The 15,432-nt window shown below is 31.8% G+C and overlaps 1 protein-coding gene across 3 annotated transcripts; it reads right to left on the bottom strand.

The window, feature by feature from the left end:
- Window positions 1-9,662: 9,662 nt before the first annotated feature.
- Window positions 9,663-14,984, bottom strand: EMB3111 (Tetratricopeptide repeat (TPR)-like superfamily protein). Of its 3 annotated transcripts, XM_022299790.2 has the most exons (5): window positions 14,607-14,983; window positions 13,583-14,071; window positions 12,383-13,494; window positions 10,376-10,483; window positions 9,663-10,040 (listed from the first exon to the last, which is right to left on the bottom strand). In XM_022299790.2, the coding sequence occupies exons 2-3, from the start codon at window positions 14,049-14,051 to the stop codon at window positions 12,488-12,490; spliced, it is 1,476 nt and encodes a 491-aa protein (XP_022155482.1). In that variant the 5' UTR covers window positions 14,052-14,071; window positions 14,607-14,983; the 3' UTR covers window positions 9,663-10,040; window positions 10,376-10,483; window positions 12,383-12,487. The 3 variants fall into 3 exon arrangements, with proteins under 3 accessions (XP_022155482.1, XP_022155480.1, XP_022155481.1); XM_022299788.2 differs by having other exon boundaries at window positions 13,583-14,984; XM_022299789.2 differs by lacking the exon at window positions 10,376-10,483 and having other exon boundaries at window positions 13,583-14,984.
- Between the last annotated feature and the right edge of the window lie 448 nt (window positions 14,985-15,432).

Raw genomic sequence — 15,432 nt, 5'->3', positions numbered from 1 at the left:
ACTCATCTCATTGTCAATTGATTTTGAGATGAAATCTATGTTTATTGATAATATAAACTTAAGCATCATTATTAAAGTTAATTTCATTTTTAATATGATGTCAACATGGTAGACTGTTGGGAATGATCGAGCTATTAAGCTCATCCTAATGGCTAACCTATCAAGCTCGATTAGGATGATATCAAATAGGTCGACCAAATCAGAGATAACCTCGAATGTCGACTTGAAGTTTGATCAACTATGACCTAAAAGTTCGATCTAATTCTCATTGGTGGAAGGAAAATGTCATGCTTTGAGATAAAGAATTCGACCTAAAGTAAGGTGTCTAATTAATTCGCCAACGGCTTAATAGAAAATGAATTAAAGGGAGTTTAAATTTTTTTCCCGCAAAATGGATATTTCTATTTTCTTGTGACGTTTGTCAATTTCAGATTTAGTGAAGGCTATTTTATTTTTCCAAATTTAATGAAGATATTATTCAAAATCTTACCAAAATTTCTCCAATTTATCGCCATATTTATAAAAAAATTATCCTTTCTTTTCTTCATTCACAATCTTATTGTTTTGTTTCTTTAAATATTTTTTTTAATACAGTAAGTGGGGTGGGAAATTCAAATTGATGAGCTCTCGATCAGAGACAGAACTCACAACTTCAACTGAGATATATGTCAATTATCACTGAGCTATGCTCACTTTGACATTGAATTAAGCTCATGGAAAAAATTAAATTTCTTAATCTGTATACATATTATGTATACAGATATATATATATATATTCTGTATTTTTAATTTCCTAATCTCATCTTTGTTTTTCCTTTTAAAAAACATTATTTATATGCATTCCTTTTCGAATAAGAGTGTTTCAGTCGAGGATGAAACATATTATCAAATGGGGTAACAATAAGAAATGTAATTATCTTATTTATGAATTCAACATTTTAAAAACAAAGATTTGAATAACTTAGGTTTGATTTGATAATGATTTCATTTGTAGTTTTATTTTTTTCAAAAATTAAGCTTGTTTTATCACAATTTTGCACATTTCTTTCATAACACAAATGAATTCTTAGCCAAATTTTAAAAATAGAAGATTAGTTTTTTTTTTGGTTTTTAAAATTTAGCTTAGATTTTGAAAATATTTTTTAAAAGTTAATAACAAAATGAATGAATGCATAGGTGGAATGCTTGTAACGTTCAAAAATAGAAAATAAAAAATAAAAAACAAAATAGTTATTAAACGCAATCTTAGATGACCTAGATAAATAGATGAACATGTTTAAGAAAAAAAAAAAAAGAAAGAATATAAGAATATTAATAAAAATATAAATAAATTTTCTAATGCTTACTGAAAATCTTACACCGTTGAATTTATGAGAGACGATAAAGTTACTTCAAATCTATCTAATGATTATTAAGGAACATAGATTTCAAGATGGGGATCAAACCATGGATGAATCTTTAGATGGTAATAGATGTCCTTATCATTGAGTTAGACTTTGGTTAACATCAACGATTAAGCTCACATTTCAATTGAGATCGAACCATGCATCAAATTTAACATCAACGATTAAGCCCACATTTCAATGGAGATCTAATTTTACAGATGATCAAATAATACTCAATGTTTCGAATAGTATATGAGTGAGCGAGAGCGACTAGAGTTTACTTCAGGAATATAGGTTTCAATCCTACCTTGTGCCTTTCTAGGCTTTGTTATCCCGGCCCGACCCTAACCTGTTGGGTTGGATATGGCCGGGTTGCCATTACTTGTCCTTTCCGTCGCTTGATTAAATGGAGATCTAATTTTACTGATGATCAAATAATACTCAATTAAATTTATTTAAGTTTAAATCAATACTTTTATCTTTACATGGGTAAAAAAAAAAACCTTTTATGCTTGGTCTATTACAATTTTTAAATTTTACATTATTTGTTTTAAGCCTTTAAGTTTGCATTAAAAGAAATATTCAAGAGCAATACCAAAGTATTTCAAACAGTAGCGAATGAAGAATTTAATGCCAAACACGAACTCATATAATTTTAGATGCATTTATTATAAACTCACCACATTAGCTTTATTTAAAGTTAGAGTCAAGCTTTTTGTCTGTGGGGAGATCGTTTAAACATATTTCTCAGAATTCAGCTAAAGCACGTCCTATCAAAACTTAGGGACAAAAAATGACATATAAGTGAAAACTAAGGAATGTAAAAGAATTTTCCCGATAAATCATTACGTTGTATAATATTAGTTCGTTAGGGACCAAAAATGACATATAAGTGAAAACTAAGAAATATAAAAGAATTTTTCCGATAAATCATTACGTTGTATAATATTAGTTCGTTAGTACAGAAACGACAAATTCTAATCAAACAAATACTATATACACATAATTTGATATTACCTTATTCAAATAAAATATTATTGAATTATCTTTATAAAAATATAAGAAAGCTAATGAAACTTGAAGTATTTAGTAAAAGGAGCAAGACAATACAAAAAATTTAGGACGGCTTTTGACAGTCAACTTAAAGTTAAATGAAATTTCAATTGTTTTGTTTTTACTTAAAGAATAAAGTATTAGCCTTCACACAATCGATCAAAGCATTCTATTTGAAAATGAAAATGACTGATCTTTTGCTGATCTGAAATAAAATGTTCCTAAAAATTCTTGAGGCTACTTAGAAAGAGTATAGTAGAGATCACATAATAGATTGGAAGGTCCTGAGAATGATACGGAGTTTTCGAAAATGGTTGAAGTTAATTGAATAGGAGGATCAATATGACTATATAGTTGTTGATAGGTTTACCAAAAGGCAAAAATAAATTAGTCTGTAGAGACCCATTTCGTTTTTTAGGTTATTCAAGTCTATTGCTATTTTCTTGGATGATGAGTTTGTTTTGTTTTTTGTTTTTTTTAAAGAACATTAGAAGGTAGGTTTACTAGGCACAACCTTTGTTATAACATCTCAACTTTGGAGAAAAATTATTATAGCCTTTTGTCACAATATTCTTTAATAAATTATTTGACAAAAATCTAACATAACCATGTTTTTTTTTCTTGGTCCATTTACAAGATTGATAGTGTTTTTGCAACAAAACGTGGGAGACGAGGTCGAGATGGACTGAGTGAGCGAATAATGAACTGGAGTGAGCTAGAAGACCTTACACTGGAAGAACCTACACAAGGAGTCAAACACTCTGGCGCTCAAACACCAAGGAGGTTGACCTTAATATTAAGATATAGAATCAGATACTTGACTGTAGAAGGACTATTTATTTATAGGTTTAGGCGTCCAACAACATGTCTGATCGGAGGTTGAGCGTGTTAAATATTACTGATATTCCTATCGAAGATGGTTGCACTAGTTGTGTGAGGTTTGAGCTGTGTAGCAGGCGCTTATTTTGTTAAGTTAGGATGGTCGTTCCTGAGATCGATGGATCGAGCCTGTAAGACCGTTCTTCCAATTGACTATCTTGCTCTCTCAGTTTTGTCATCTTGAACCATTAGGCTAACGTTCGTTCAATGTCCTCCACGTGATGGTGGCCATATTATTTTACGCCTCCAACGGATAGATATCATGCACTACTAAAAAAATATTTAAACCCAAGTCTAATTAAGTTTAGGATCAACTTAAATATTACAAAATAGTTAAGCTATCCATAATCATTTCGTATACGTCGAAGCTGAATTCCAATTATCACAATTGTGTAACACTATATTCTAAATTAAAAAAAAAAAGTTTACGTGGTAGGGTTTCGAAAGAAAATTTAGATTTTTGTTCAATAATTAATGAAAAAAATGTAATAAGTTACGTGTCAGGTTTCAAAACTTAAAAATAGATTTTTATTCAAAGTATAAAAACTAAAATATAATATTTGAAAGGTGGAGGATTGGAAGAAAACATTTTAAAGTTTTTTTTTTTAATTATTTTATAAAATATACGTCTATGATTTGTTATTTTTTATTGTATTTTCTCAAGTATTTTAAATATCATTAATATGCACGTAATAACGCATCTTAAATCAGTCTAAATCAAAAGAGTTGGTTCATTTACATTTCTTTTGTCTTCTTTTGGATTCTTTAAAAAGCATTAAAATGAGCTAAATTAATGGAGTAGATCGATAATTCAGATAGTTATGTATTTTTTTTATTGGATATTTTTGATCTGTTGTGACTGACGAAGCTCGAACCACAACTGGACCAGACCGGTGATACTTTGGACGGATTGAATTACAATCTCGAGAAAATTGGGTGTACAACCTAAACTTATTATTTTTCTTCATTGAATTTCATTCTGTTTCGCCGTGTTGTAACAGAGACATGATACTACAAAATTATTAGTTAAAAGAGAAAATATTTTTGAGTTCATTAACCGCGGAGAATTAGATCATGATTTTTGATATGATAATAATAGATGTCTTATCTACTGAATTATGCTAGAATCCACGTTAAAAAAATAATTATTTTAAAAATATAGAGCACTATAAAAGTAAGGAAGTTAAAGATGCTTTGAGACCATGTTTTTTAGTAAAACAAATGTGGAGTTATACATATTCGAACCTCTGACTTTAAGAAAAATAAGTACTATTTACCATTAATCTATGTTCATGTTGAACGAACTATTTTCTTATTGACAAAATTGTATCAATTACCATCGTTGCTAAAGTTAATCGATGATAAATTTTGATTATGTTATAAGAAAATATAACATCACAAATTTAGGGGTGGGGTTCAAAATTTGGGAATTTCTAATGCCTTAAATAGTCAAAATATACTTAGGTTGCGTGAGAAAATAGTAAAATACTTACAATTATTTTTTAAAAAATAGGTTTAAATATTATTTTAATCCTCCTACTTCTACTTTCGACTTTGATTAATTTTGATAATTCTACTTCCAAAATATCTATTTTAGTCCCTGTATTTTTAACAATTTTGTTTATTAAATGTCTTGGTATGTATCAGTTATGTCATTATTCGTTTAATAGTTTTATTTTTATCCTTAATCTATTGACGAAAATTAGGGTTTGGGCATGAACCTTGGAAGAGAGACATACAAAAGCAATTACAGATAACTAAATTTAGGGTTGATAAATTTTAACACTATCCCTTGGTCGTTTTCTTTGTCGTTCTCTTAGCTTCAACGAACTCCGCTCTTCTATCATTTTTCCGTCACAAACAAATACTCCTGATCTCTCGTGAAACACTCTCTTAATAACCCTACGATCTCCTTAGACTTTTCCGGTGTGTCGCTTTCCCAATCAATGAGCCTATTGATTTCTATTATTGTGTCACTTTTCTCACAATGTTTGTCTTCCCCTTAAACGACCTCATTTCAATTGAAATTCTATCCGCCATTATTGATTCTTCTCTAATCAATCCATTTTGAATATGACTAAAACCTTCTATTATTTTTTCATAGTTCATTGCCGCATATGTGCCCATGAATCTAATCTTGTTCATTTTTACAACTGACCATTGCATCATATTTCCATTTTTATTTTAACGATGAGGCTAATGAAATAGTTGTTTTGAAACGTTTTGGAAGGTTAAAGGTTAAAATTAAAACTTTAAGGGCATAATTGAAACCTAACCACATACACTCACACCCACGTACGCTCACGCGTACATCTCTATTTTCTATCTTCATTTTAACGAAAAGTTGACCGAAAATTATTTTAAAACAATTTCAAAGATCAAGAATAAAAATTAAAACTTTTGAAACAATCTCGTAATCGTTAAAACCTACACTAATTAAAGTTTAATTTAGAGGCATTGTACAACTCGGTCTTTTCATAATAATATATTCGGCTTTAGCTTTTCATTTTCTTTCTTTTCCTTTGATTTTGTCTGTCCTTTTCTCCTCTATTAAATCGAATATAGCATATATTCTTATGCATTCCCTACCTTTGACGTCAACAAAAGGTGATCCTCATCTCTATTATTATTTGATGTATTCCCAATCTCTCAACTTGTGATCCAATTAAAAGTTGTTTTTTTAAGATAAAAATAGACGGGATCGATGACTCGACATTATCAAGAGTGTAAAAACAATCCCACGAACATCTGAATTGGTACGAACTATTTTATTATTGATCTTTAAAAGCAAATTCACACCGATTAGTTTCAAAGTGGGAAAAATCATCTACGAGAGACATGTTCTAATAATTTCATACGACATTTTCTAAATGATTTTCAATACTTATATCGACCTGAAAAATATCGAATTTCGAGAGGGAGGGGGGGGGGCATGGGAATATGAATAAGCTGTCCAATTTGTGCAGGAATTCATGTGTGTGGAAATAAAGCTAGGGTTGTCGAGACTCGATCGAGTGAGTAATTGAAGTCCAAGAATGGTCCACAAAAGCTGGCACAAATGCTTAAGAGATTATTTTCCTCACTTTTTCAAGCATTGAGAACCATAAACCTAAAATCATTGAGGAATATTGCCTAACTTTCGTAGCCTAATAAGTGAATGAGCAATTGTAAATGTCTTGTCGATCGCTAGATGCTAATAGATGACTCGATAAGATGCGTTATCCATAGGCAACGAGTATTTCGACAAGTGCTTTTTAAAACATTTGGTATATAAAATATTTATGTTTAGCTACAATTTTAAACAAGAGATGAGGATAAATGTTTCATACAAACTTCAATGGAGTAATTTCTCTCCCTTCTTATTTCCTACCCACTTTCAATCTCCTATCTCTCTCATTATACTCTTTTGTTAACTTTTCTTTATCGGTTTATTTATCTAGGAAGCACGGACACAGATATAATTTTCAGACACACTCGAGACACATGTTTGACATGCAAAATAACGGTGTATTTTTTAAACACGTGGTGTACACGCCCCAAACATGTGAAATGAAATACATGTGGCGGATCCAAAATTTCCATTTGAAATTCAGTAAAAATATTTTATAACTATAACAATCTCAAAATTCGTAAATAAATTAAAATTTTAACTTCATTCACTCAAGCTCCTCCTAGACTTTTGTCCCCTAATAACTGATCTGAGTTCGATATTCAATTCTTCTTTGATCTGATATCTTATTAAAAGAATGTTTGAATATGTTGTTTTTGTTTCAAAATGGCTACACATTTACTCCCAATAATATTTAAATTTAATATATGAAAGATAAAGTAAAGCTTAAATTATTTAATAATATCCTCTTTTCCTTTTAAGAAAATCCAATTTTGGCACGTATATAATACTTACAAAAATACTTGGCATATATTTGTTCAAAAAAAGAAAAAAAAAATACTTGGCATATATATAAAATCATAAGGGGAATAATGGAGTTAGAACTAGCCGCTTGCACGCCACTAGGCCAAACGGCATTTTTAATTAATATTTGTGCATATTTTTAACCAATAATATAAAAGGTTTTAAAATTCAAGCAAATGTTCAAATATCCGGGCTAGCTTTCAATTTCATGGAAATGTCGATACAATGTCGATGTCGAGGGATATTTAAAAAAAATAAAAGTAAAAGTCGTAAAAATATTTAAATTAACAAATAAGGATTTCACTCTTTAGTTAAAAATGATTAATATTAAAACTGTCCATGATAGTGATATTTTGTTGATATATATATATTTTAAAAATATTATAGAAATATTGATGGAAATGTTAACATGTCGATCTTGGATGGTAAATCCACCCCTAGAATAAAAAAATAAAAAAAAAGGAAAAAAGAATGAAAATTATGGAGAAAAGAAGAGTCTCTGGCTAGCAGCAGGTATTTGCTAGTTGCATGAAACTGCCAATTGGCAAAATTCCTTTCTAAGAAAAAGACAATTTCTAGGAGCAATAAGTAATTTCTGGTTGCATGAAATTGCCAAATGGTTCTATTCCTCCTCCCATAAAAATTAAATTTTGATATTATGCATGGTTTGTTTTAGACATATTGATATTTTAAGTAAGCAAATCTAAACAAATCTAAACAAATATATTAAGGTATTGAACGATGAACAACATAAAATAAGAATTTCTAAAAAACAAAGTAAAAGAATTTGAATGAAAAAACATGAAACTTTAGAGTTCTATATTGATTTGAGCGAATAAGAAGATTTGATTTCTGACTTTAGCAATTGACAACCACTTGGAGTTGTGAGACACACCGAACACGAAAGATAAAAAGTTGAGACTTGAGATAGGTAGAGAATTATAGTTAAAATTAGTTTGACCTATCTAATATATATATTTATGGAGTCTTTTAATAGAAATTGAAAGATTTTAGTTGTGAAAAAACAAAATAAATAAAAAGATGAATATAGAATGTCTCCCAACCTAAATTTAGAAAACTTTTAAGTAAGTCATATTAATGGTTGAGATTTTTTTTAAAGGAACTGTGAAGAAAAAGTTAACAAATTTGAAAATGATAGCCAATTAAAACCAAGAGAAATTTATGAGCTTATTGATTATGAATTTTTTATTTTAATTATATATATTATTAGTTTATATTTTCAATATTATAAGAAAAAATTAAAATAACTAGATAAATATATATATTATATATTACATGAAAATATGAGGCCCTACTAAAACAGGGCCTTAGGCGATCTCCCCACTCGTCTATAACTTAAGCCAGCCCTGAACCTAAGAATAGTTTATAATAGACATGAACTATTCCTCTCATTGCTAATTGGTTTTGAGATGGAACCTAAGATTGGAAGGCTATCATGTTAGTTTGAGATTGGAAAACTACCATTGTCTTTTGGGAGACCCTACTCCTCTCATTGCCGATTGGTTAGTGACCACAATTAACCGAAGCTAAAATTATATGAATCAAAATAGTATTTTAACCTCTTTTTTTAAAAAATAATAATAATGAACATATATTTATTGACATTTTCTATTAGATTACTAATAAAAAATATAACATTTTGTAAAATAATAATAATAATAATAATAAATTAGTAAATAATATAACTACTAATTTTCATACAAAAAACATGTATAATTTAAATTTGAATGGAACTTGGAAGTCTCCCCATCCATCAAATTCCACCGCTTTCTTCACCAAATTCTTTAACGATTTTCAAAATCTTCTATTCTTTCATTGAAATTAGATCCTTCACAATGAAGATCTCATTCAATTCTTTCCATTCGATTGTTCATTTAATTACCAACCGAGCATTATAATTGTTCCTTGTCCTGTCTTCTTCCCTATATATCTCTGATAGTGACAGCCTGAAAATAATTTCATAGGGCTGACACATTAAGATATGAGAGAACTCTCGTAATTCCACGATCTCTCGATGCATACTATTCACACTTTTCTTAATGTATTCTACATAATCGATTCAAATTATGGTAGCATGGAAATTTGTTGATCTACCACACGAAAAGTCATTTTTATGCCGTTTATCTTATGGTTTAGATAAAGTTTCGATTTGGTCCCTATTTCTTCTATTTTTACTTACCCTAAATCCAAAATAAGGTCGACTAACATAGTTAGCCGGCCATATGTACCTCGCCTCGGGAGACCCGGCCCAAGTTGAAAATATCAATAGCAAAGATGATGTCTGAGGTCTTACTAAACCTAAACTGAAACTAAAATCAAATTGAAACTAGACTCAAATCATATGAACTAAATTGAAGCTTTCAAAATCATGAAGATCACATTGAAATTATGCTCAATCCGTACGAACCAAATTTATAATCTAACCTATTTGTTATTCACCATTCCTTCATATTTAAGGTCCACTTTGTTGCGTGGTAATTTAAAGATTTCAAAAGCTACAAATTTGTCAACTAGGCCATCACATCAAGTAATATGGTACAAATTTCTTCTACCAAAATTTTCACGTGTCTTGAAATACCCTTTTTCTTTCTCCTTGAATGGTTCGAAATGAACTAAAATTTTCATCTAGGTTAAGTTAGCTGACTATGTGAGGTTTAATTCTTTTGCATTATCATCTAATTATATGAAGCAATAGGTGTGTAAGAAACTTTCTAACCTTAAAGCCAAACTTGTCAGAAATGCCCTTCTCTAGACAGCCTTGACAAATTGGGAAGCAACATCAGGTAGTCCTTCAAAAAAGAAAAGAAAAAAGAAGCAATAATTGTAAGCTCGTACATTATGTTAATGACAATAATATCAACTCTTTGATAATATATGTATAGTAATGACAATGATATGTTGCAAAGATATACTATCCAACAATAGGTAATTGCACTTCCAAAGTTATGTATTCGGTAATTGCACTTCCAAAGTTATGTATTGAATATTGATGACAGTGTATCTACGAATTTATAAATGTAATTTTTTTTATTTCTAGACATGCTCGATCTTTAATCGTGAGTGTCAACACCACCCAAGCCTCTTGCCACTATGCCAATACCCAACGGGTAATTTGAATACTTACTTTATATATTTCATCCTCTGAATTATAGTTGAGATTACTGAGAAAATTTTCCTCTTATATGATGATTCTTTCACTTTTGGTTCTTTCTCCTTCTCTCTCCTCTATGTTCTGTTGAGATTGGATAAGTCGATAAATAAAATTAACACACATATAAAGTAAATGTATAATACAAGCAAAAGAATGAACCTATATTGGTATACTATTTCTAGTTGGTAACCATTTGGGAATGAGATATATTGAATCACAATAAAATAACAAAAATTACTTACAGGAGATAAATGACTTGAATTCTATGGAACTCCGATAGAGAATCAAAAGGAAATGCATTATACTTATTAACATAGACATAAACAAATGGACATCAATGATTAAATAGAATAGCATTTTAAATGTCAGACACAATAAGAAGTTAAAAGAAAAAACCCTAAATTGTATGATGCACAGTGTAACGCCCTGGGCCTAAAGATTCAAACTAAGATTTAGAATCTGAAATCAACATCTAACAGCCCCAACATTCTCCTACATCTCCGCGACATGAACGTGTTGCCTGATTGTCCTAAGCTGCTCTTGAGAGCGAGAACTGCTCTCGCAGACCAACACGGATTCTTTCTGCATGTTTTTCTCAATCACATGCTTCCTAAGAAACTTCGCTAAGAAATCACCCAACACATGATTGCTAAAGGTCATGCAAACTTAACTTTAGAATTCCTATTATCAGTACAAGTAATAATATCAATTTTTTTAAGTCTTTCTTTACCATATTTTCACAGTCTTAAGATCTCTCTTATTCGGATATAGTATCGGTTCATTTAAACACCCCTCTATTCAGGCGTCACACACAGAATAATAAAGTAATCAACAAAGAAAATGTATTTGCTATTTATGTTTGTAAATAGACATAGAGAGAGTATGTTTGCTATTCCAGAGTAAGAAATTGAATAAAGAAAATTGCCTGCAAGCATTTTCATACATGTGAAAGTTGGAGTGCTTAAGGTTTCAGCACAATCAGTTTTAAATTATGCTGATGACTTTTCATTGATGGTCAACAGCTTTTTTTTTTTTCCTTTTCTTTTTTCAAATCGTACCATTGAAAATCAATAACTAAAGTTTGGAACAAGTTTTAGTCGATACCTACACCCTATTCGTTGTTGTCATCAAATGGATGCAACTGTTTTGTTTTCATTGTTCAGAGAGATAGCAGGAGGTAATTGTTTCGTTGTTGATGGTGAGAAAGACGGTGAAGAAAATTAGGCAAGAGTGTGCATTAGGTACATGCTTGTTTTGTTTATTTGAGAGAGTGCATTTTTCATAAAGATAAATAATCATATGCAATGTTAATATTCATCACTTGGGAAGGGAAGGTATTTTTGTTTTTTAGTGTTATGCCAGGTATGTGAAGTTTTCTAGTTTTGCTATGTATAACATTGTTTTTTGTTTGCTATATTTGTAAATGTGGGCCTTCATTATTCTAGACAAAGCCAACCCAACCAAGCAATCCCACCAATGCAGAAGGCTTGAAGTAAAAGAGGCAAGAGAATAGTTGGTGCTCTCCCCACTCTTAGGAGTTAGGAAGGACAAGCAAAAGAACGTTTTTGGCACACTACTTGTCTAGCGTTACTCATTTTTCTTTTTATCTCCATCAACTTTAAAAAGTGTCTAATCAGTCCATAAATTTTTAATTTTGTGTCTATAGTCTATTCTTTTTTTAACTTTCAGCTAGTAGCAGGGGCCCTTCAAGAGCAAAGCTGAGAATCATTTGCGCAAACGTGGTGAAGGCCATCATTTGGAGATTATGGTTTGCAAGAAATAACTGGGTTTTTATAGGAGATGAGTCCAGCTGGGAGTTTCTTTGGGATCGTGTTAGATATTTCACTTCTTGGTGAACCTTGCCTAAAGCCTTTTGTCATTATGATTTAGCTCAAATGAAAATCCCAAAAAGTTAAATCAAAATAAAAATGGGTAAATTTTCAACCACTAAAACCAAATTAAAACCTATACCATACTCACCAGAAAAAGCAAAAGTCACAAGCATGAGTTGGTAAGCAGCCACAAGCACGAGTGAGTGAGCATCCCGCAACCAGAATCAAGGCAGAAAATATCTTTATTGACAAGTCAAGATATCATTTCTCCATAAAGAAGATCACAAATCCTATCTTCCTCCAGTATTATATGATGATGAGAATTATAACCAATCTCGAAACTCTTCTTCTCCCTTCTGTAAATTTCTAATTCAACGACTCTACCACTCTTCTCAAGACCAGTTAACAGCACATTATATGTGCCCAAAGACGGTGAAAACCCTTTCTTTCGCATGGTTTCGTAAATTTTAAGCCCTTTACCAGAACTTCCAGCAGAGAAATAAGCACCGACCAGAGCAGTGTAAGTTGCAGTGCACTTCAATTCTTCAGGCAACACATTAAAAATTTTCACAGCATATTGGGGTTTTCCAGCTTTGCCAAGTCTATAAAGTATAAGCGTGGCATGATACAGTCCAAGACAATGCCCTTGCCTATACATTTCCAGAACAATTTCCAGCAACTTTGAATATATACTTGACCGGATCAGAACCCCTATCAAGCCAAGATAAAGATTTCTCTTCATGTTAACTCCGCTTTTTAAACAGTGGTCGAAAACCAACAGAGCCCCATCGGGCCTATTATGTTTGCAATTTACCTCTATGATGGTTGAGATAATTGCAGAATCCAATTGAATGTTCTTATCTACCATCCCAGTGAGTAGGTAGTCAACAGCAATAAGTTTTTCCTTCTTCAACAGAATTTCCATAAGCTCATGATCTACATTGGAAGGAATAATAGTAGAACTTGTAATGACATGGATAACCTCATCCTTACTGACTGATTCAGTTTCAATATGAGGATTAACTTGCCTGAGTAGGGTCTCACTAACAGAGCAACTTTTTAAAGTTTGATGTGCTTCAACAAACACAGGGTATCGAAGGACAAAGCGGTTTTCTTTCATGTACTCAAGGATTGGTGTCATTACCAGCATCTCCCCCGATCTACAGCATTTCAGAATCAATATATTGCAAGCAGCTTTATCAGGATATACGCCAGCATCTTGCATCTTGTGGAAAATATCAAGGGCTTCTTTGCATTTACCTGGAAGGTTAATGCAAAAAACAATTGAGATAAGAACCTTACGAAAAGAAAAAACAGGTCACTAGTAAGGAAGAGCAGAGAAACTCACCAGCTCCAATGAGGTATTCCATTAAGACAGTGTAAGTACAGCAGTTTGGAGAAAGCCCCGATTGAAGCATCTCCTTGTATGTATCAGTGGCCTCCTTAACTTGGTCATTATCCAACAAAATTTTTATATAAGCAGTATATGAAACTACTGTTGGATAGCATCCATTGGTTTTCATTTCTTTCCAGACCTTTATAGCCCCATCAACATCCCCTGACTTCGAACGCCAGTGCATTAATGAAGTATAAGTAACTGCATCTATCTTTATCCCCTTCTCCTTCATCTGTTGAAATATATAATTCATGGAAGAAATCCTCCCAGCTTCTCCAAAAATATCCAGCATCGTCGTGTAAGTATACTGGTCATGCTTGAAGGTGCGCAGCCTACAGGCCCAATTGAAGAACAGCCATGCCTTCTCCAATGGTGGATGAGTTTTCATAACCTGGTTGATGAGATAAGAATCCCATCTCATAGGGAGCCTCTCTAGGTGTTCTTGAGCAGAACTCCAAGAGAAATTTCTCAGAATGTTATATATATTCCTAACTGTGTCTCTCGTGTAAAGCTTTGGATCAACTTCTTCCTTCTCAACTACCTTAGCTCCTTTCCTCAATTTTCTACTGAATAATTTGATGGGTTTCTCTTGTTTATATTGCCGTAAGGAATGCAAAGCTTTAATTGAAATATTATGATAAATCTTTTTCCGGATGGCAGAGATAACCACATAATTACTCAGAAGTAAAGAGAAACTATTAGAATAATGCATGGAATGGACCACAACATAAGCCCTTAAATCAATATGATTTGCTACCACTGGAATTTTCTCAGGAAAGCACTTCCATTACTTGTAGCTTGATGAACCATAAAGATTTATCCAATGTATACAAAATGAAAAACAATGGCTACGGCTATAGATGCTCTACTCAATTCATGTGACCCTCTTTTTCGTCCTCTCGTTATTCTAATTCACATCTCCACAATCTCAAATTCGAACAAAGAAGCAGTGCCAAGCAAAGTAAGGGTTATTCACCTGGCTTGAACTTCGAGTTATCTCGGGTAGGTGAGAGGCATTGACACTTGAGAGGTGGCCCTGAGGAACTTCAGACGAGTTCGCCGGCAAAAACTGAATCGCAATCGAAAATTTTCCAATATATGTAAGTTCCCTTTCTAAATTCTCGACTGATGCAAGAAGAAAGATAGAAATTGAGCATTTCGCGATACTCAGACGGCCGGCCAGCAGGAGTTTCTCTGATCTTCGTCACCGATGGTTGGAGAAATCGATTCGCCGACGGGAGCTCCACCATGGGCGGTGCTGGATGTTCCTGCGAAAAACCTCGTGTGGGTTTAAGATGACGTCAAGTCTCACGGGCCAAAGCCCACGGCCCATATCTAAAATAAGCGGATAATATAAGGGAAAATTGATATAAAGGGTGTTTTTTTTTTTCAGATTTATTATTTATTATTATTTTTTTTTTGTTTTTTCAGATTTATTATTTATTATTAATATATATATATATATATTTTTTTTGGTTTTGAGAAAGAAAGGTATAATTAAATTAAATAGAGATTACATCACTTTGAGCAAAAATATTCAGTCAGTGTGGAAAACAATTGTTCCACTCCTTCGTGTTTTCAGTTACCATTGTAGACGTAGGATAGGGTCTCGTTCGAAATCGAAGAGAAGAAAGAAGATGCCTTTTTGAAAATTTGGGTGAACGATGTCATTTATTGGTTTTTGTTTTTATCATTAGATGTATACATTTTCAACGGGGTGTCCAGTCGTTAAAGGTCGTGATCGTAATCAGAAAACATAAATCTGAATATAAAAATTAGAATTGTATTATTTATTTTCACTA

The sequence above is a fragment of the Momordica charantia genome, assembly GCF_013281855.1.
Source record: "Momordica charantia cultivar OHB3-1 chromosome 2 unlocalized genomic scaffold, Mcharantia_2.0 BLBB01000002.1, whole genome shotgun sequence".
NCBI classification, from domain to species: domain Eukaryota; kingdom Viridiplantae; phylum Streptophyta; class Magnoliopsida; order Cucurbitales; family Cucurbitaceae; genus Momordica; species Momordica charantia.
The sequence above is the reverse complement of the archived record's forward strand: the minus strand, read 5'-3'. Positions and strand labels throughout refer to the sequence as shown.

What these genes read in the sequence shown, in the direction of transcription:
- EMB3111 (XM_022299788.2), bottom strand. Translation starts at nt 14,342, where the DNA reads ATGCATTATTCTAATAGTTTCTCTTTACTTCTGAGTAATTATGTGGTT. An exon ending in GGAATACCTCATTGGAGCTG is followed by an intron (nt 13,495 to 13,582) that starts GTGAGTTTCTCT and finishes TTAACCTTCCAG; the next exon opens with GTAAATGCAAAGAAGCCCTT.